The 20247-nt window shown below is 41.5% G+C and overlaps 1 protein-coding gene across 8 annotated transcripts in view; it reads left to right on the forward strand.

The window, feature by feature from the left end:
• Positions 1 to 8561, forward strand: part of magi1b (membrane associated guanylate kinase, WW and PDZ domain containing 1b) — a 138415-nt gene extending 129854 nt beyond the window's left edge. For all 8 annotated transcript variants that reach the window (XM_087840606.1, XM_087840599.1, XM_087840605.1 and 5 more), the window contains 4 exons: positions 50 to 134; positions 989 to 1132; positions 3190 to 3328; positions 6465 to 8561. In XM_087840606.1, coding sequence (XP_087696732.1) covers positions 50 to 134; positions 989 to 1132; positions 3190 to 3328; positions 6465 to 7771 — 1675 coding nt within the window. In that variant the 3' untranslated portion in view covers positions 7772 to 8561. The remainder of the gene's footprint in view (positions 1 to 49; positions 135 to 988; positions 1133 to 3189; positions 3329 to 6464) is intronic.
• Positions 8562 to 20247: the final 11686 nt, after the last annotated feature.

The following is a 20247-nucleotide window of genomic DNA, read 5'->3' on the forward strand; positions in this document are numbered from 1 at the left end:
CAAGCGACCCCTCGCTTAGGCCTCATATTTCACGCTTTTTCTATTTCAGGACCAACACTAAACCAAAACAGGAGTCATTTGCCCCGCAAGCCGCCCCTCCCCAGCCCCCCACGCAGCAACCCCCAAGCACTCAGGTGAGGAAGAGAGGCGCCGCAGTCTTAGCAGTTACATCAGTCATGCGGACACCCATCCATTTCATGTCTCCATCAAAACACGCCGATCCTCTACACTCCATCAACTTTTCTACCCACATCTAATCTACATTTGTCTCTTCATACATCCATTCAGCTGTTTCGCCATATCTAAACAGTCATTCATCCCCTCCCCTGTCCCTCCATCTATCAACTAATATACCCACTTACCTTTCCAAGGACAAACCAAGTGCATTTTTATTTATTTATCTCTTTACGCCGACCTTCTGGCGTTATCTGAGTGTGCATATTAAGGAAAGCCTGTTTGCTTTCAAAGTAGCCCCTCAGTCCACTCTGTTCACCGCTGAATTAATCTGCTGGTGTGGAGATGGCTTTCACAGATAGCATTGATCCTCCAGCAGAGGAGATTAGGAGGGCGTAAAGACAGGAGCTGCTGAGGCTGTCTGCCCGTCCTTGTGTGGTTCCCAGACCTCCTTCTCTCTCTTCGTCTGCGCCCTCTCTACTTTTTCAGGCCAGGGCCCACGGCATCAATAATTCAGCGTCCTTACACCTGAGCATATGCATGTCCACACACAGTCACACACACACACACGCACGCACACACGAAGGGGAAAAGCGTAGCACAAACTGTTAAGGTGAGACTTGCCTGAAGGTGGCAATTGTCCCTTGCTTCTGAAATAGGATCCCCCTTCAAAGGAGACACGCACACACAAGCGCGCACAAACGCAGACACACGCGCACACTTGAAACCTGAATCACAAAGGTGACTTTGATGCAAACATCTCCTTTCTCCTCTCCCTCCCTCTCCCTCCACACATGGCGTCTGTCTCCATCAGGATTCTGAGTTCTACTCCGTGGACCTGGAGCGAGACAACAAAGGCTTCGGCTTCAGCCTGCGAGGAGGCCGCGAGTACAACATGGACCTGTACGTGCTGAGGTTAGCCGAGGACGGAGCAGCTGTTCGCAACGGAAAGATGATGGTATGGACACACAAATGGGAAACACAGAAGCTCAGAGGTTGTTTTCTAGGGGTCTTGAAAGGGTCACGCCACCAAACACTGAAGTTTAGTTTGACCATCATAAGAACTAGTGCTGGAAAAACAGCACTTACCCAAGTAACACTGCAATCTCGTCGTCTGTGCTCATATTTAGACCACACAAATTTATGACAGACAGCCTTTTTTGCAGCCACATAACATGGAGCTGTTTTACAGGAAATGTTGGACAGCCTATTGAAATGTAACCACTGCTTGTACCCCTTTAATATTATACTTAATTATGGAAAACTGTGATGTAATTTGATCAATTTAAGGTTATATGCAGCTGTGTCAACAGGGATGCCAATATTCCCTCAGTAGCTAGAATACCTCCAAATAAGTTTTATTTTTTAACAGCCTACTTTCTTTGGAAACACCCAACAGATTGTCTGGAAATAACGGCGGACAGTTCCCTCGGTTGTTTTAGTTAATTTTCTGTAATATAGTCGTCTTGGCATTTGTCAGCATAGTTTGAAATCATCTGAAAAAAGCGTTCTAGTGGAATAATTGTAATGTTAATGAGAAATGGTCGGACTTCATTATTTTTGGTGGAGCTGTGCGAGACATTAGCTCTGCAATTTAGCTATGAAAAATTACGTCTCTTTCCGGGTTTTTTTTTCCTTAGTAATCCAGAGTGTTTTTAAAATGAATGTTTAATTTAACTATTTGTCAAATTTTCTCATCCCTTAATCCGTCAGCTTGCCTGAACGCTATAAAATTATCTTTGGACGGGGGTGCACATAACAGCATATCTGAAAAACGACTGCTGATTGTAACAGTTGTTATAAATACCAATTATAATTTTATAAATCCTTGCCTTCAGGTGCAGCACAAGCCAGTTGACTTTATTGATTAGCTGGGGGGGTTGATGGCAGCCTTGTAGACCTTACAGCCATCACAATAATATTATTTATCAGTATAATTGCTTTTGCATAATGTACCCCCAATTACTGCAAGCCATGCTTCACTGACTCGCAAACAGTCACCTCCGGGCTCGGCCATGCAGACGGTTCACTGATTGTAATATTAAGACACACAAACAGAATATGCACATTTTAATTTATGTTTCACGACAAGCTTGTAAAGTGGCATTCATACATGCCACAAAAGCTGTGATGAAACTGCAATATTTAACCTTTCCGTCTGATTAATTGTACATAAATAATAGCACTTTCCCCGGAGTGCTTGATGAAGTGTGAGGTGTTTTTTATTTATTCTCTCACTGTGCGTTTGCACGCAGGGAGCCTGTTGGCAGACACTGTTTGAATCTGAGATATAGTTTTTCATATATATTAATATGCTGCAGTTAGGGAGTGTGTGGGAGCGTGTGTGTGTGTGTGTGTGTGTGTGTGTGTGTGTGTGTGTGTGTGTGTGTGTGTGTGTGTGCGCGCGCGCACATTCGTTAGCACATTAGTATATGCATATATGGACCCGGCCGTTGGTGTTTGTGCACCTTGTTAGCAGAGATATTAATAGTCGCAGCTCTGTGAGGCAGGGAGAGGTGTCAGCGAGAGATCTGTATTCTGCCAGAGAAGTATTCCCTTAACGCAGTCAGCACTGACAGATAACCTGAGGAGTGGATTCAAAGAATCAGGAAGCAAAAATGTTTCTTCTAGTTCTCGTTTTTTTTTTTTTTCTGTCGTTCTCCCTCTCTGACTCTCCGTGTCACGGTTGCTGCTTTTTGATGCAGTTTGCCCTCCATATATACTCTTGTTTTCTTATTGTGCAGATTACCATTCAGCAGATTTGATAATTAACTCCTCCTCACCCCCTCCACCCTTCCCTTCGTGTCATTGTTTCCCTTTGAACCTTCTCTTTCTCCTTGTGTACCTTCTTCCCTCCTCTCACTTGTTTTCTTTTGCACCGCGTCTGGCTCTGCGGTCTCCTCTCCTTATTTGGGCTCCTGCTGTCTCTCACCTTTCCCTCTGATTCACCTCTTCTCTTTTCCATTTTCATCTGTCACTCTTGTCCCCCCCCCCCCCCGGTCTCCTTCCCACTAGGTCGGCGACGAAATCTTGGAGATCAACGGCGAGAGCACCAAGGGCATGAAGCACGCGCGAGCCATCGAGCTCATCAAGAATGGAGGCCGGCGAGTCCATCTGGTGCTCAAGAGGGGTGACGGCTCTGTGCCTGAATATGGTGGGTCAATCTACGAAAACATTCCCTTCTCGCCCATCTTCACACCCTGAGCCAGGGGACACTCAAGCGGATGGTGGTGGGTTGAAGGTGAAGGAACTAAATCGCTCCCCCTCCCCAAGGATCCTTCACCCCTCCCTGGAGCAAACCTACCAGGGATGGGAGAGGGGAGTCAGGGGGGTTGGGGGTGTTGCTCTGCGCTTTTGGTGTCTTTGTGGTGGCGGTCACTCCTGGGCTTTTTTGGGATTTCGTGGGAGAGCGGGGGGGTCGAGGCTGCTCCTGTGGGTGCTCTCACCCCCTCCTGCTGTCACCTGCTCTCAGTTTTGTCATGTCATCTCGCTGTCACTTTTCACCTTCTGGGCACTGAGCAAAAGCACTCTGCTGGGACTTTACAGGAAGGTGGTGGGTCTGATTTTCAGTGCTACATGGAAAAAAAAAAAGGAAACTGTTTACAGGGTTTGACCTGAGTAGTAAAGAAAAAGGAAAGAAAATCAATGTTTCTTGTGGGTGAGAAGTAATATGGATGTCTCTCATTTCTCATTACATGCTAATTTAGCATTAAAAGGAAGAGAAAACTTGATCCGTGGCATCCCGTGATAAAATGGGACCTTTCACAGCTTTGGATAGGATGTGACAAACATATTTATGATATTTATTGAAGGTGAATGTAAGCTACTGAACTCCTTTCTAAGTGAGAACTGTGTTGCGAAGAAAAAGACAGTCTAAGGCTTTTTTTTCCCCACTTTGCCATTTTCAGTAAATCTCACTGTACTGTGCTTGACATTACTCACTCATCCATGGACTTTTTTTTTGCACCCACTGTCAGTGTTATGGAAAAGCTGTGAAGATAGGGACTCCACCCATCCCCGTTTAAAAAGACGTTGATTCGTTCCAGTTATATTAACTTTTTATAGTGATGATTTTAAAAAAAAAAAGAGGCATTTTTACAAGTATTTTTGTTCAGTGTACAGAGCCATGAATCAAAGCCACATATTAATGGATAAAAGTTTATTGCTGCATGAACATGTCAAAAGTGTAAATTGTTTTTTGGTTTTTTTCCCCTTCTATTGTCTACTTTCCATAATATTTATGGAACATTTCTTTCTTTTCTGTTTTCCTTTTGTTTTTCTAATCGTATTGATTAGTTTTGATAGTCACAAGTCATTTTAAATGTTTTCTTTTTCATTTTGTTGCTTTTTTTTTTGAGTGGATACATTTGCCTGTTTTGAAAAGTTCATCAATGTAAAGTTTATTTGAGCTGAGAATGTGCTGTCAAAACCTGCACCGATGTGACATCATGTGAACTTGTATATTTTGGATCATTGTTTGTACTTTTGAAAAATCTTTATTTTTATTATTTTATTTTTTTTAGTTGGCACAACCTTTGACAGTCTCGCCAGTATTTCTTTTGATTTCTATCAGCACTGTAAAACTGCTTAATTTGCTGGTGTGTGTGCGCGTCTGTGTGTGTGTGTGTGTGTGCACCAGTCTCACTGTTTCATTTTTTTGATTTTCTGCTGCTTCTTCATTAACGTGTCTAGGCGTGTGAGTGCGCTTGTGTGTGGGTGGGTGTGGCAACTCTTATGTCCGATGTGTGTACGCTTGTTTCCGGGGGACTTTACTCTGTAACTGATGGTCTTCACTGGGTTTTTGGCAACTTCCTGGACTGTCTCTTTATTCTGAATGAGTCGATGATCAAATAAACACATTTTTTTTCATTAAGAATCAACACTGAATAATTCTCCTTTTCTTCCTTCTAGTTGGTTCCATATTTTTCTAAACTACTGTGCTCTTCCTTTTTTCTTTCCTTTCTGTTTCTGTGTATCTTCCCTTTCCTCTCGTATTCTGCTGGGCTCTTGTCTTCCTTCAGGGATGGTCGCTCCCCATCTCACTGCATGTATGAGAAATGACAAGATGGGGGAGGCCTCTGTCCTCCAAAATCAGACCACGGTTTGTAGCTGTCCTCCCCTCTCATCTCGGCTCTCTCTCCCACTTCCTGTCTTCCTCTCTCTCTTCTTCTATGTCCTGATGTGCGTGGTGTCGCTTCAGTTCAACCGTGCCTGTGCGCTGCTTCATGCATACAAATCCATTCACCCAACTACATCTCCAGTGTCACCGCTGCCATAGCCGTTCTTTTGGATACTTCATTCATGTCCTAGTTGCAGTCAACCTGTTGGAAACAAGTCAAAAGTGAAAATGGAGATTATTTTATCTTTGGGAATTAGTTTTACTTTCAGACCAGTGGTTCTCTTTGGGAGTCAACTCTTCTCCTCGAGTTGTCCATGATCCATTGTTGAAGGTCTCCAGAATCATTTGCAGTACATTTTCAAACTAAGCTATAATGTTAAAAAGTGTATATCTACAGGTGGAGACTATTTACTCAATTGACAGGAGCCAGAGTTTTACTCCCACTCACTATATCTCAGGGCCGACGATGTGAAGTATTTAGAACAGCGAATGGTTCTTCTGCCATCTCAGCACTTGTAAAGTTTTGTCTTAAAAATGCCATATTGATCAAAGCATTGTTGTCGCAGCTTTTGTTGAAGATTTAGCAAGAGGAAGCACTCCATACAGTTCTGTTTTTTCTTAGCAAAATGCTAAACTTCACCCGCTGCAACTGCAATGCACTTAGAGCAACTTCTAGTCTCTGGATCTCATCACGACCATTTAATTTGTTCTAAAGATTTACAACGTGTCCTGACAGTACATGAAAGAGCATGGCTAATGAGTCAAATCTAGCAGCATCATCAGTATGAAGCAGCAGTTACACTGACTGTAACCAGCCTCCGGTCCAGCCACCAGAGAAGCCGTCCCGTTCTGCTTCACAGAGGTGACTTCCCCCTTTAGACCAAGGAGCAGGTTTGTTGTGGGTTTCTTCAAGAAATGGCTGCTTCATAACTCAGTCACTGCCTTTTTTAATCTGTGTAAGCTACACTGTTTTACCATTGGCTGCTGCTGTGCCATCTAACAACTTGCCATCTTTGCTGGTATTAACATCAGAATGGCTTCCATTGAAAGTGTTCTCGGCTTCATGTCTGAGTGACTCAGCATGATAAATGTGAAAGCAGATAGAAGCTTTTAGTGTGTCGATGCATGTTTGATCCCCCTGCCCTCGTTTGTATGTCCCAATGTGTTGCAGACGACAGCACCAACGACATCAGCGCAGCCAACCCAGCCTCAGGGGTACAAAACGCTGCGGAAGTGAACACTCTTCCCCCGAACGGTGCACCATCAGAGTCAAGCGACCCACCAGAACCCCAACAATCATCCCGCAGCAAGAAGGAGCCAGGCCGCCGCTCCCACGGCACTGGCAGGCACACACATTCCAACCACCGCCACCACTCCCCCAGCAAGAAAACCAGCACGGGAAAACACAAGGGCAAAAAGTCGACAGGGAAGAACACTCCCAAGAAGAAAGATGACAAGAAAAGTGATGGCCGCCATCGCCACCGTAGCCGCCATCGGTCACCTCATAAGGGGCACACCCGGTCGCGCAGTGCAGATAACGTCCTGGACGACCGATATGGGGGTCAGCGCCGAGGCCGTTCTCCAGACAGGCGCCACCGCCGCCACCGTTCACCCAACCGCTCGCCCCACCGCTCACCCCGTCGCTCGCCCTACCGCTCTCCTCGCCGTTCCCCTCACCGCCATCGGTCCCCCTACCGCACTCGGCAGCAGTCCCCCACCAGACGCCGGGCCCAATCCTCAGACCCCTACCGCCGGTATCGCTCCCCAGAGAGACAGACCCGCAGCACCGAGAAGCCTATTGTGGATGAGCCTGTATTGAAGGAGCCAATCAAAACTCCTGAATCCACCTTCCGTCTGGAAGACAGCATCTTGCGAGAGTCCCCAGCCCTAGACCGCTTAAACAGGGAGGTCACACCGCCACTGCGCAGGGAAGACCGCCTCTATGGAGAAGATAGCCTGCTGATGAAAGCCTCTACCTTGGACAGGTCCTACAGAGGGGGCGATAACCTGCTGAAGGACATGGCGTCTCGCAACCAGAGAGACATCACCCTGCCCAGAGTACGCACTCCAGATTCAGATTCAGCTTACAAGAAGTACAGCTCGCTGCTGAGGGGTCGTTCGACTGAGAGGTTTGACAGCACACAGCTGAGCGGTCGTTCGACCGAGAGGTTTGACAGCACACAGCTGAGCGGTCGTTCGACTGAGAGGTTTGACAGGGATGAGCGCTACCCCAGCCGAGACACCACCCCTGAACCTTTGTACCGCTCCCGCAGTCTCGGACGAGACATATCCCCGATCAGGAGCTTCAGAAGGGACGACTCGGAGGATGAAGAGGACGATGACAATTTTGTGGCGGCTCAAGTGACGCAATACTACAGCACGCTCAAGAACAAGACCAACACCAGTCGCTCATCCAAGCCCACGCTCCCTGAGCCCAAGAAGACCTACAAGGAGAATCCCAAAGACCTGAGCATCTGATTGGACAGCTGCCAGCTGATCACAGCAACCATCCACAAAACACCTCAAATACTCACCATCACTACCACTTTGTTCTACAGAAACGCACCCAACTTGTGTAGACATGCTGACACACACACACACACACACACACACACACTGTAACAACACTGAGTTACTAACAAGGTCGTAGTTTTGAAAGCTGTTTTTTTTTTCCTCTTTTTTTTAAAAAAATGGTATATTTGATTTTCTTTGTTTTCTCATTTTGTTTTTGGGGTTTTTTTTTGTTTGTTTCTTTGTTTTGTTAAAGTATTCTACATTTACAGATACTCAGACTTTTCCAGAAAATATAAAACCATAAAAAACAATGATGTGCCTAACAACAGTTCCATTAACAAACAACATTTTTGTTTCGGGTTTGATATGTGGAGGGCAGTTTGTGTGCCCCACTGTCAGATGATGAAATGTATGTACTTTTCCACAAAGATCCCTTGGAAGTACTGCGCACCTGGGTCACCATAACAGGTGCTCACAATGATGCTGTGCATGTCTTTACCGGTTTCAATGTCTGTCTCTCTCTCTCTCTCGCTCTCTCTCTCTCCGTCTCTCTCTCTCTGTTGCCTTCGTACTCTCTCTCCTTCCAGTGCCACTGTTTTTTAGACATTTGACCAGACTATAGCACAAGCCTGCATTTGTTTGTATATTTTTGACAGTTTGCAGTATGTGTACATTCAGAGGTGATCATTTTAAATGAAGGAAGGGAAAATGAAAAAGTTAAACTATGATGATGATGTTAAAATAAAATAATATATTCAACAAATGAACAGTTGTTTTAGCTTCTTTCTCCTTTGTTATTGCCATTGGAGTCATTCTGGGATGGATTGACCTGCTTAAGTAATACAAAAAAATGCAGATATTGGATGGGAAGAAAGATGTACACTAACAGCTTTTTTTTGTTTGTTTTTTTGTTTCTTTTGAGCTCTCATTTTGCCAAGCAGAAAACAAAACAGTGGGGAGACTAACATTGTTATCTCAGCCCTGCCAAAAGTGCATGCATATAGATAAAGCCTTTGAAGAAAAGTAAAGCAAAGAGCTTCTGTCCTTTCCCCAACATCAAAGCCCAAAAGGACGATCTTAAAAATGTTCCTTCACTCCTCTTCACAGCTTACTTTGATTTGTGCCTTTTTAGTGCCCTCTTTCTCCCATCGCCCTCTACGGTCCTTCCCCTTCCTCCTCCATCCACTCTTGTGGTTGCAAGATTCGTCATTTGATACAGAACAAACAGCGGGGATGCTGCGTGTCTATTTCAGGACGGTGACGGCAGAAGGAAGGTGGTGATGCTGGGACAAACAATGTGGAGATTAGATAAAACCAAGTAGTCACCCTGGGTGAGCGGTAAATACCAATGCACAATATATTTCACCACAGCAATTAAAAAAAAAAAAAAAAAAAAACCCTGAAAGATACACAAGTGCATTTTAACCTCTTTAACATTTCCTAACATTCAGCAATAAGAAATTGGGACGACCTCTCATATCTACCTTCTTCATAATCTAATTTAAGGCATGAGATGGTCATACAGTTTTGTCCCTACACATTAGGACAATGACACCTTTTTTTTTTTTTCTTTTGTAAATTTGTGTCGCACCACAGTGGTTTTAATTTGAACTGACTTCAGCTTTAATTTACAAAAAGAAAAGAAAAAAGGAATTTTCACCAACTTTTCAAAGGCCTCAAAGGTAATTGTGGTAATAAACAGAAAATAAATCTGATTGTTTTTAATGATAAATCCTTCAAGTCTAAAACTCATAGATGTCACCAAGTGTTTCCTCCCTCAGGCTGAAGGTGGCTGTAGTAAAGGCAGACTTGGCAGTTGAATAATATCCCGTTTCTTTGCCTTGAGAAAGTCTTGGATTGTTTTTGCAGTATGCTTTGGATTACTACCCATCTGCACTGTGAAGCAACGTCCGTTGTTCTTTTTCACAGCATTTGGATGAATCTGAGCAACTTCAGAATTCCTCCTGCTACTTGCTGCTGTCAACAGTCAGGAAAAAACACTAGTCACCCGGCTCCACTGGCAGGCACACATGCCCGCACAGCCTCCACCTTGTTTGACAGATAATGTGATATGTTTCAGATCATGATGTGTTCTTTTCCTTCTCCATACGGTTTTCCTCCCACTATTTCCCATCATGTGGTTTCATCTGTCCAAAGCTTGTTTTTAGATGAAACTCTGTATTCCAATTTCCGAAGGTGTCTCTTTTACAGTGATATGCCTCTCTGAGTGTTCCAAAAGTTATGAATGATTTTCTTTACCGAGGAAAGAATTTGCAGTCATCTGCTTCAGTTGTCTTCTGTCGTTCATTTTTGCGATTCCAAATTTATCTTTATTCGGTCTCTTGCGTCAGCCTCACTTTGAATCTCGTTTTGAGAGTTACAAAATGTAAGACTTGGAATTAACTCTATGAAATGAAATGGCAGCAGCAGGCCTCACCTGTCTATGAAACCCCTTGTCAGTCAATCGTCCCATCGCTTTAGAGCTCACTTTTGAAATGGCTGTCGTTCCAGTTTGTTTGCAAGCCCCTTGAACTCAAGCTAAAAGTCTGCACTTCAGTCGCATTGATCGTTTGCTTTTAAGCCCACTTTGCTGTTGAAAAAAACAGATGGGCCAGGAAAAAGAAATGTTATGGAGCCAACTGTATGTTTACACAAATATGGGGAGAATTTAAGATTTTCTGAGCTTGCATCATATGAAGTTTGTGCTTTTTCCTGCAGCACATGCCAAGGTACTTAATGCCATATGTTCAAAAATGTGCATTCAAGATTACCCTGTGGACACAATCTGTGCAGCTCATAAGAGGAAATGTGAAACAGAGTTAAAGCATCGTGATCAAACGGTAACATATCAGAGCTTTTTTCTGGCCCAGTTTCTGTGCAATTCAAGGGAGCCTCAATGCATTCCACTCCTTTTGATGCAATGATCTGAAACTGTTTTTGCATAGCTACATTTATGGGATGTGCACTAGTGTGGAAGCATTACATGGAAATTCTTCAGCTCACTTTTTAGTAAGTGCAAAAATCCAAGTTGCAAATATCCATTTGAGTATATTTAATGCAGGCTATTAGATATGATTTGCATTGTTTTCATTGGATGCCGACATTTTTCCCTATTAGAGAAGCATGTGTTATTTAGTATTTCTACAGAATACAGAGGGCTGGAGTTTGTATCCTGCAAACACATTTCTCTTCCCTGTCCCCTCACAGAAGAGGAAACCATTGCTAAATAATGGATGTAATCCACTTTCCAGCATCGAAAATCTCTTCTCCCTTCTCTTTAAATATCTCTGCCCCCTCTTTATCAAGACCTATTCCACTCTCCATCATCTGATGCAGGAGCAGAACCCCTGGTTTTATTTCTTGTGTTATCCCAGAAATGATTAACAACACGTGTCTTGGGACAATTTATCATGTCAGTGTCAGGCAGGAGGAAGCAGCAGTAATAAAATGTCCAATAACAACATGAGTGTTCACTGACAGCCTCTTTTCTCCCATCAGCTAAGCTTCAGGTGCTCTTGCTCTGACCTTAGAGATCCTCTACTGCCCTGTTGCCATGGCAACACTAATGCAACGGGCTCTTCCCTTAAGCTGACAGGAGCAGACAAGAATTGTAGACGTGCACATACGAAGGCTGGGGGGGAGAAGAGAAAACAACAGCACTGGGTTATTTTTGGCTGTGTGCTCAGGATCAAGATGATTTCACTTAGAAGAAAGAAAAAGTTTCACAATTGTATTTATTTATCTTTTTCAAAGAGTTGAGGCTATTGTGGGGATGGATCTATTCAAAAGCAAAGTGTGAGGAGCCTGGTCCCAGCTGTGATCAGTAATCAGTCAGTTAAAAAATAGATCCACAAGCATTGTGTCAAATAATCAGCAGCGTAGAGCTAGTTTATACATAATTGGTGTTTTCTTTCCTTTTCCTGAACAGTCCTGTTTTCTTGTGTGAGATTATTCTACTATCATATACCACCTTATACTTCCAATCAAAGAATTGTTGAATCATTATATGGCTACAGGCCACATTATGCCTTGGAATAAAGATTGTGAAATCATTACACTGTTTTATGATGACTGCTGATTTATAAGAAATACTGTTTTCAGAGAATCATGGCCTTATTTGTCTGATTAGAAAGAACAGAACATACTGCACAGGAAGCCAAGGTCATAACTTAGGCTCACTAAGAGAGAAAGAATGTGGATGTTTAGGTTTTATGACTTTGGAGGGGGGCTGAAGCTATAAGAATGTGAGAAACGGTTAGACACTTTGAGATCTGAAGGACACCCTCCTGTCCACGTCTCCCGTCTGGACGTTTGTAATCCTCAAAGTGTTGTATGGAATTAAGAGATTGTTGATTGAGCATTTATACACCGAGTGTTGTTCTTCCTTCAGCCCAAAAATCAAAGAATTGGGATATTTAACACTTGCTAATTTGTAGATAGAACTTGACATTTAAAAAATTTCAAAATTAATATTTTATATGCCAAAAAAACTGTTTACTAGCTGTGTTTTGAATCATTATATATGCTCATTTTTGCATGCCGGACTGTCTTTGAGTACAAGAAGTAGTTCTGTAATTGAGGGTGTGTATATTCTTCCACGTGTTTTAAAATGCTCACTAATACATAGACTGTATATAAAAGATGGATATATCCACCGTGGCATTGCCCAGTGGTTTCTGTGGTCTACATTTTGAATGCAGACCTGGATATTAACATCTGTGGCAACTGCCTTTCCCATTGGTAGAACTTTAGGTATTTGAGGTTGCATTGTTGGTGACCTGCTCCATTTTCTACTTTATTCCAGACTAAACTATCTCAATACTTTTAAAAAGGCCAAAATGTTTTAAATAGTCCAAAGATAATTCCCCAAAATACAGCCCCAAACCATTACACAGCATGTTTTACAGATGGCTGTAAACACTTTGAAAGACGATCTGAAAGCCTGGAGAACTGTTGCTCAAGACAGCTTTAAAAAGTACAAGAAAGTCTGACTCCATTAAAGCAAAATGTAAAGACTTTTGCACAGCACTGTAAGTACTCATTTATGTGCAAGTGTTGCTGCTGTGGGTGAGGCGTGTGATTATATTGAAACTTGTTTATTTGTTTTCTTAAAAAGAGGATCAGTGGACTCCAGTAATAGCACGCGAGAGCTGAGGCATGCATCAGAATCAGGGCTCATCCAAAGGAAGTCTTGACTGTTTAAGTTGACAAAATATCACTTGTGATTTGATCTTGAAGTCCCATATGTGACTTCATAAGTGGAGGGTTCGTGTCCCCTGAATGACCACTCCTTCAGCAATGCCAAGACACTGAACGTTTGCCTGCCCCTGAGGCATCATCTCTGGCTTTCCTTTGCTCAAATGTGTCCATGCGTGAGTGTCTAATGAATAAATCTCTCACTTTGCGCAGTTAGCGTGCGTAAAGTCAAGTCCTTTACAGGTCTGTGTCCCCTTGAATGCAAGCAGTTCCCCCGATCAGAGGTATGGCTAACGCCTCATGGAAAGAATAATAGAATTTTCAGATTGTCTTGTTCCCTTTCAGAAGAGAAGTGGCCCACTGAAAGGTGCTCTGAGCTGAGGCAATGAAATAGTTATACTTTCATAAGAAATGCATGTGGAGATGTCAGCTTTCCTGTTGCACTGTTGAATGATTCATTTGAAAAACTTTGTGTGAGGCCATTTGGTCATGGTTACTTCAGAAAGACTTTCTTCTACACCATATTTTGAGTATGCACAGTATGCATATGGAGTATGAAAAGTGTGTACATGGTCTGCAAAAAGGCTAAGATAAAGTTGGTGGGATGGGTTAAAGTAACATCCACGTGGATGGCAGGACCCAACGTTTCCTAGCAGAACGTTGCCCACAATTTGGCCCTTGTCAAATTAGGTCTGGGACCTTCATGTTCCAGATATCAGTTGTCACACATGAAAATGTAGTTCTCTCATTCAAAAGATGCACGTGATTTATGTCTTATGCATTTGTTTTCAAAGGTTTATGGGGTCACATCTGGGTGTGTCATAGACCCCAAACAACTGTACAAAAAAAAGAGAAATGCATACTGAAATATTAATACTAGACAATACTGATTAAAACCACACACAAGACCAAAGCTCGAACCAGTAGCCCTACATGTAACCTTCACTCATGTCCTCATCCAGATGCGGTGCTGACACGCATTCACGCCCACACGTTTGCACTCTGAACAGATCCACAGTATCTAGTATGAAAGTCTGGTGCTTTTGAAAGTGCTGACGTGCAGGGAAGTGCATTTGAATGGTGATGTGCACAGCTACTGATGCTCACTGTGAAATATTTTGTTTGAAAGTTAATGTAACATCTTAGTTGGGGGGGGTGAATATGCACTACAACATAGTCGGTGGTCATTAATTTTTCAACTTTAATGAGCGAAGCTAGAGCGAGCGGCAAACTCATTCGAGATTTCCTCCTCTACTCTGCGCCGCACTATTCGCACTCATTTGTATGAGTCAAATCTGCCACTTCTGTTCATGGTACCTTTGAGTTTTACTTTGCAATGGGCTCACGGGACGCAACTTGCTTGTTTATCGTGGTCAAGCCTCCTTCTGTCAGTATTACATGTGAGATTGGCCGCCCTGTCCTGTCAGCAGAAGGAGGACACATGAACAGTCCATCCCGCATGTGATGTAGCCTTCCTGTTCTGTGCCATTGTGAGCAATCCATCAGGTTAACACCAAATCCCATTAGTTGCTATGTAATCAAGCGCTCCCTCAGTAATGACTGTAATGTGTGTGTTACGACTGTATGATCCACACTGCCTGCCTGTGTTGTCAACAAACTCTGAGAGGAAATCAGTCATGTTCGGCGCAGGTCTACAGGCAAACATGCTTCAAAGCGCTGCCTTCCCTTCAGCATCATTTCTTTTTTTAGTTTTGACAATGTCAGGTTAAATATTGATGCTCTGAAGTTGCTTCAAAGGAGCTGAGGAGAGAGGGAGTGAGCGTTACTTTGGCAACGTACAAAAGGAGTACTGAGAGTTTTGCTAACTGGGTGAGGAATTTGGAAAAGGAGGAAACAAAAAGACCTGAGATAGACTATTCTCATTCGTACACATAGAGCTGAACAAGTTCTAGTAATTCATTTTACATTGGATTTATTAGTTCTGAGTATTATACAAATTCATAGACACAGGAGGTTGTGGTCCTTGGATAATAGTGCTCGCAGTTCTAATGATGTGAACTGAATTCACAACTACACCCGGGCTTGTTCTTAAACATCTTTTGGATGAGACTACTTCTCAAGGCTTATTCAAGTACCAAACACCTGTATTCCATTACTCGGCATGCAGATGATACCAAATGGACAGCAGGCATATTTCACCAGAGGTGGAGGAGGACACTAGACTACGGGGTAGCAGGAAAAAAAAAATTGCTGAAAACTGAATGCAATGCAATTAAATATCTAAAACCCATATTTTATTCACAATAGAAAACTGAAACCATATCAAATGTTTAACCTGGGAAAATGTACCTAAAACACATGTTAACACATTTATGAATTGGATGCCAAAAATGTGATATGCAACGTTTTTAGATCAGGCACAAAAAAAAAAAAGAGTAGGAAAAGGAAAAGATTTACAATTTTAAGAAAAAATAGTCATTTTGATGGCCAGATGGTCATTCTCCTCTTTAGTTGGAAGGATGGGGCATCCATATTTTCCAAAACTAATTCTACATTTATGTCCTAAATGTTGACTTTAAGTAATCTGATTACATGTACATTTTCCACGTAATTAATTTTTGATTTTATATATTTCAGTTGTGGTTGCTTTATGTTTATGAGGACCAAAAGTGAGTGTGGATTTGACTGACTGCAGAGGTTTTCTCCTGAACCATTTTCACATCATAGCATCTTTGAGTTCTAACCTGCGTTTTGGATCGCATAGAAAATTGTGTTCACGGACAGTGATTTCTGAGCCAATGTTCAGAGGTCACTGTGGACATTTGGTACATTCCCATATTGGGCATCCAATATGGATTTTTTGCATGCACAGAGATTTCTTCAGATTTTCATAATCTTTCATGATATTTTGTAATGTAGATGATGATATATTCAAATTCTTTGAAATTGTACATTGAGGAACATTATTCTGAAATTTGAAGATATGTTTGTTTGTTTTTGTTTACTTTTTATTTTTTGCAGATTCTTGAACCGCTGCCAATTTTCACTTCTGAGAAATGCTGCCTCTCAAAGATGCTCTTTTTTACAACCAAGCATGTTATTGACCTGTTTCCTGTTAACCTAATTTCCCTCCAGCTGTTTCTTTTTTGTACCGCTCACTTTTCTTGCTCTTTTTTCTTTTTTTAGTGACTTCATCTCAAAAAAGTTGAGAATCACATTACTGCTATTAAATTAAAGAATGTTTAATGTTTTTGTAAACTGGGATATTTTCTACGTTTAAACATTTCATGTTTTTTCTAATGTTCTCCTTAATAAAATATGAGTTTATAAAATTTGTAAATTTTTGTATAGGGTCCAATTGTCTTTGGACAATGGGCTGCAATATATTCCAGCAAAAGCAAAAATTTCTTCAGCTGACATTTTTACATTGTAATCAAATATTCTAATACTTACTGTACATCAAACCAATGCACTAAGAACAGCACTGGAGTCCAAAGTTCAAAAAAATGTATTTTAGGTTAGGAGTCGTTTTTGGACTGTATATAACACACAAAGTTTTGAATTTGTAATCTTTAAAATTATCTGGATCTCCTACTGGCTGACTGCTTTTTTGTAATTAGGCTATGACAGGCGTGTTTAAATGGGCTTGCAGGTGTTTGAAGACTAACTCGTGTTATTCCTAATAAGAACTCCTGCAAACAGCTGCTGCTCCTTCAGGCTATATGAGGTTGTGATAAACTATGTCAGGGTCTTGATAGACACTAAACCGTTTCACTAGCTGGCCACTAGGTGTCTCGGTGATGTTGGGTTTTTGTTTAAGAAAAAAAAAATCTCCTTGATTTACAATCATGTCTTCAAATGAGCTCTCACAGAGTGTAATTTGTCCCTCGGCTGAGAAAAACAACACCGGTTTGCCACATAAGTAGAGGGAGTAAGAGCTCTACAGTTTGACCTGGGTGATGTGGAGGATCCAGCTGAAGTGGCTTCATTATTGTTATTCTGAGTGGATGAGTGCTGGTTTTCCTTTTTGCTGATGAGATGGCAGAAAACTCCCAGAACACTCCTGTGACACTTCAAAGACAGTGCTGAAGAGAAGCAGGTTTAGTAGAAGAAGCAGCTGAGGACACAAAATCACAATGTTCTGGCAGTGTGAAAAATTTTGCACTGCCACCTAACTTAGTCTGTCATAAATCAGGTTGTATTTAATAATTTAGCTGAAATTCTAGTCTAACATTTGAAAAAAGGGATATTTGTTTTAAAGGCACAACACTAAAATAATCCCAATATCTTCTAGAAAATGCATAAAAAATGCAAAAATGTTGTAAAAAAACAAATGTATTTAAACGAGCTGTTATTAAGCTGCAATTTATCTTTAATGCAGGTGTTTTATTACAAGTCAAAAAGGCTGCTTATCTGAGCTTGGCTGATTAGCTGAATAAATTAATTACTTACACACATTTTCATAAGGAGTTGAGCTGCAACGACTCAGTGTTTGTAACTGTATAACCTGCACAACGTTGCTATGGTTTCCGTTATAAAATCCGGGCCTAGAGAGCAACAAATAATAATATCCTCATATCCCACACTTGTTAATCATTTCCACTAATTCTTCTGTGAAATGACTCATGTAATTTAAATTGGTACAATTATTATATTATGACTGGTAACTTGACATTATTAAAGAAGCGCAGCATACCTCCAACAAGACTGAAGATTCCTCTCATACTATCCATGAATGGCATAAAAGGATATCCAGCTGCAGATTAGTTTTTACATTTTCTTCAGACAATCAAGGCCAGCACTACAAGTACATACACTGTTTGTATTTGTAAAGATACGATCCAAAATGTACAAAGTTGCCATAATCCACAATGATAAAAATTAAATTCAAGGCTTCAGATAAACTCAAAAAATGAATCACTTCTAGCTAAAAGATGGACATATCAATCACAAAGCTTTCTTGGCAGAGGTAAAACTATTGTTGTTCATCAGGGTTGTTGCAATTTTGGGTTGGCAACCCGTTCTTTGGTTAAGTATGTTAGGGTTTGAAAGCATAACAGTAATTAAAATAGGAAACAAAAACAGCCGCTGCAATACGGGAAATTTAAGACGTTTCCTTTGGAATATTTTAAACTTTAATAAAAATAGATTAGACTTTCACAAACTCTTAGCCGAGAGTTACATCAGACGGTTTTTGGAAAACCAAAAAAGAAAAATATGACATGAAACTCAGATTTCTGAAGGTAAAATAGACAGGCAATAAATTATTGATCCTATTGTGCATCAGCTTTCTTGAAAATCAATTTGGACAGTTTATGTATTGGTAACAATTGAAAAAAATAAAGTGAAAACTACAACTTTCTTTGGTTTCTAATGTGGGATATGCCAAAAAAGACTTTCATTTAAATACTGTAGTTGCTAGAGAAGACTGTGGTTACATTGCACTTGTTAAAAAGAATTAAACCACCACTTGTCTTGAAAAAAGACAGATTACTTTATATCAGATTTATAAATGAAAAGATTTTACAAACATAAACATAAGCGTGATTATAAAATGCTGTCTCAGCAGCACAGCGTCGATAGGGAAAATCATCAGTTAAGGTTTGTGTCCCACAGTGGCATCTTGTGGCCAGTTTAAGACATCACAGTCTTATGCCCTCAAAGCTGTGTGAACAGACTGTTTTCAGATTTGTGGCAAATGCTGTAAACATGCCGTCACCTCGCCAACCATAACTCACCAAGCTGAGTGTGACTGATGCTCGAAAAGAAGAGCAATCTGCGTTTCCCGCCCCCATTCTCCATTATAAAAACCTTGGCTTCCCTGCCAGTGTGTCACACATCTGAGGCCAAGGACTCCATCAGAGAAACGGATCAATATGTCACCGAAGGAATTTCTGTGCATGTATGTGTGTTTGACTGTATTCATCAAAGCCAGGGTTGGAGAGGAGATGACCGTCTGAAGCTTCTTTGTTCACAGTATTGATTCAGTCTAACAGAGTGTGAGCAGATTCCACTGGGGCAAATGCTGACTCTGGGTCAGTGATATTGTGGTGAGACGCCCTCTACTGTTGCTTGTGTTTGGATATTCAAGCGCTTCTTGAAGTACACATAGTTCTCGGTGGGTCAGGGTTTCCCATTTTCCGTTGACCTGTTTGGATTTTAAAGAACACACACCGTCTGGCAATACACTGGTCTCACTGCACAAAGGGTAAGATGATGAATCTTATCAGTGGAGTTGAGCACACTACATGTTCTTTTTTTTGGAAGCTCTGCACACTCAAATCACAGATTGCCAAATGCCAAAGGTTGTATAAGGCCTCTTAGACGGTTTCCTTTAATGAGTGATATAAAAGTCTTCTAGCTTAGGCTGCAAAGAGGGCTGGAAAGCCTGCGTGGGTCGATTCAGTGTTTACCACATGAAAAAGAATGATTGCATGCCTCCCTATATACACTGTGCGTCTATCCAGCAAACACACTCACGGACAATTAACACATGGTTTGCTTTCAAGTTGAGTTATGACCCGACCGCTGCACGGTGCGTTTTCCATGGCCCTTTATGCATCACTACATCAAAGTGCTAGTTCATCTTTAACACGGCAGAGTTAACGACAGGCTGTGAGGACCGGACACACAGTCATCAGCAGAACCCACTACAAAATTATGCTGAGCCAACACAAGTGATTTCTCATGGGCCCTTTCAGAGTTTTTATTCCCATTATAACAGCAGCTCCACTGTAAGGACCATTTTGTAGGGAGTTCACAGGCTATGGTTAAGAGCAAAGATTCATGTGGAGTGACAGCTGGTATTAGAGAGCCCCATAAACACAATGAGATAAAGTTGGAATGCATAATCCACACAAAGTTAAGAGAACATAAGGCAATAACTGACTTAAAGCTGCAAATCTGGGAATGCATTAACATATACAACACACATACAGTATATATATATATATATATATATATATATATATATATATATATATATATATATATATATATATATACACTGTGTACACAAATTAAATTGCTTTTGCAGTGCAACATACATACACACAGTTGATCTCCACCACAGAGGGAATTGCAAGAAGTTCCACAGCATGCTAATAAGGCTGCAGTCGGCCAAGAAAAACACAAATCAGATATACATCTGCGTTCTGACCTCGAATGGCTTGCTGCATAATACAAAGCAGAAATAATGAAAGATACGTTTGGAATAAACATTTCCACAAATGATAGAGTTAGTGTGGCCTGATTATTGTCAGTGTGCCTGAGGCTGTGGAGAT

The sequence above is a fragment of the Neolamprologus brichardi genome, chromosome 5 (assembly GCF_056152115.1).
Source record: "Neolamprologus brichardi isolate AB-2024 chromosome 5, ASM5615211v1, whole genome shotgun sequence".
In the NCBI taxonomy this organism is placed as follows: domain Eukaryota; kingdom Metazoa; phylum Chordata; class Actinopteri; order Cichliformes; family Cichlidae; genus Neolamprologus; species Neolamprologus brichardi.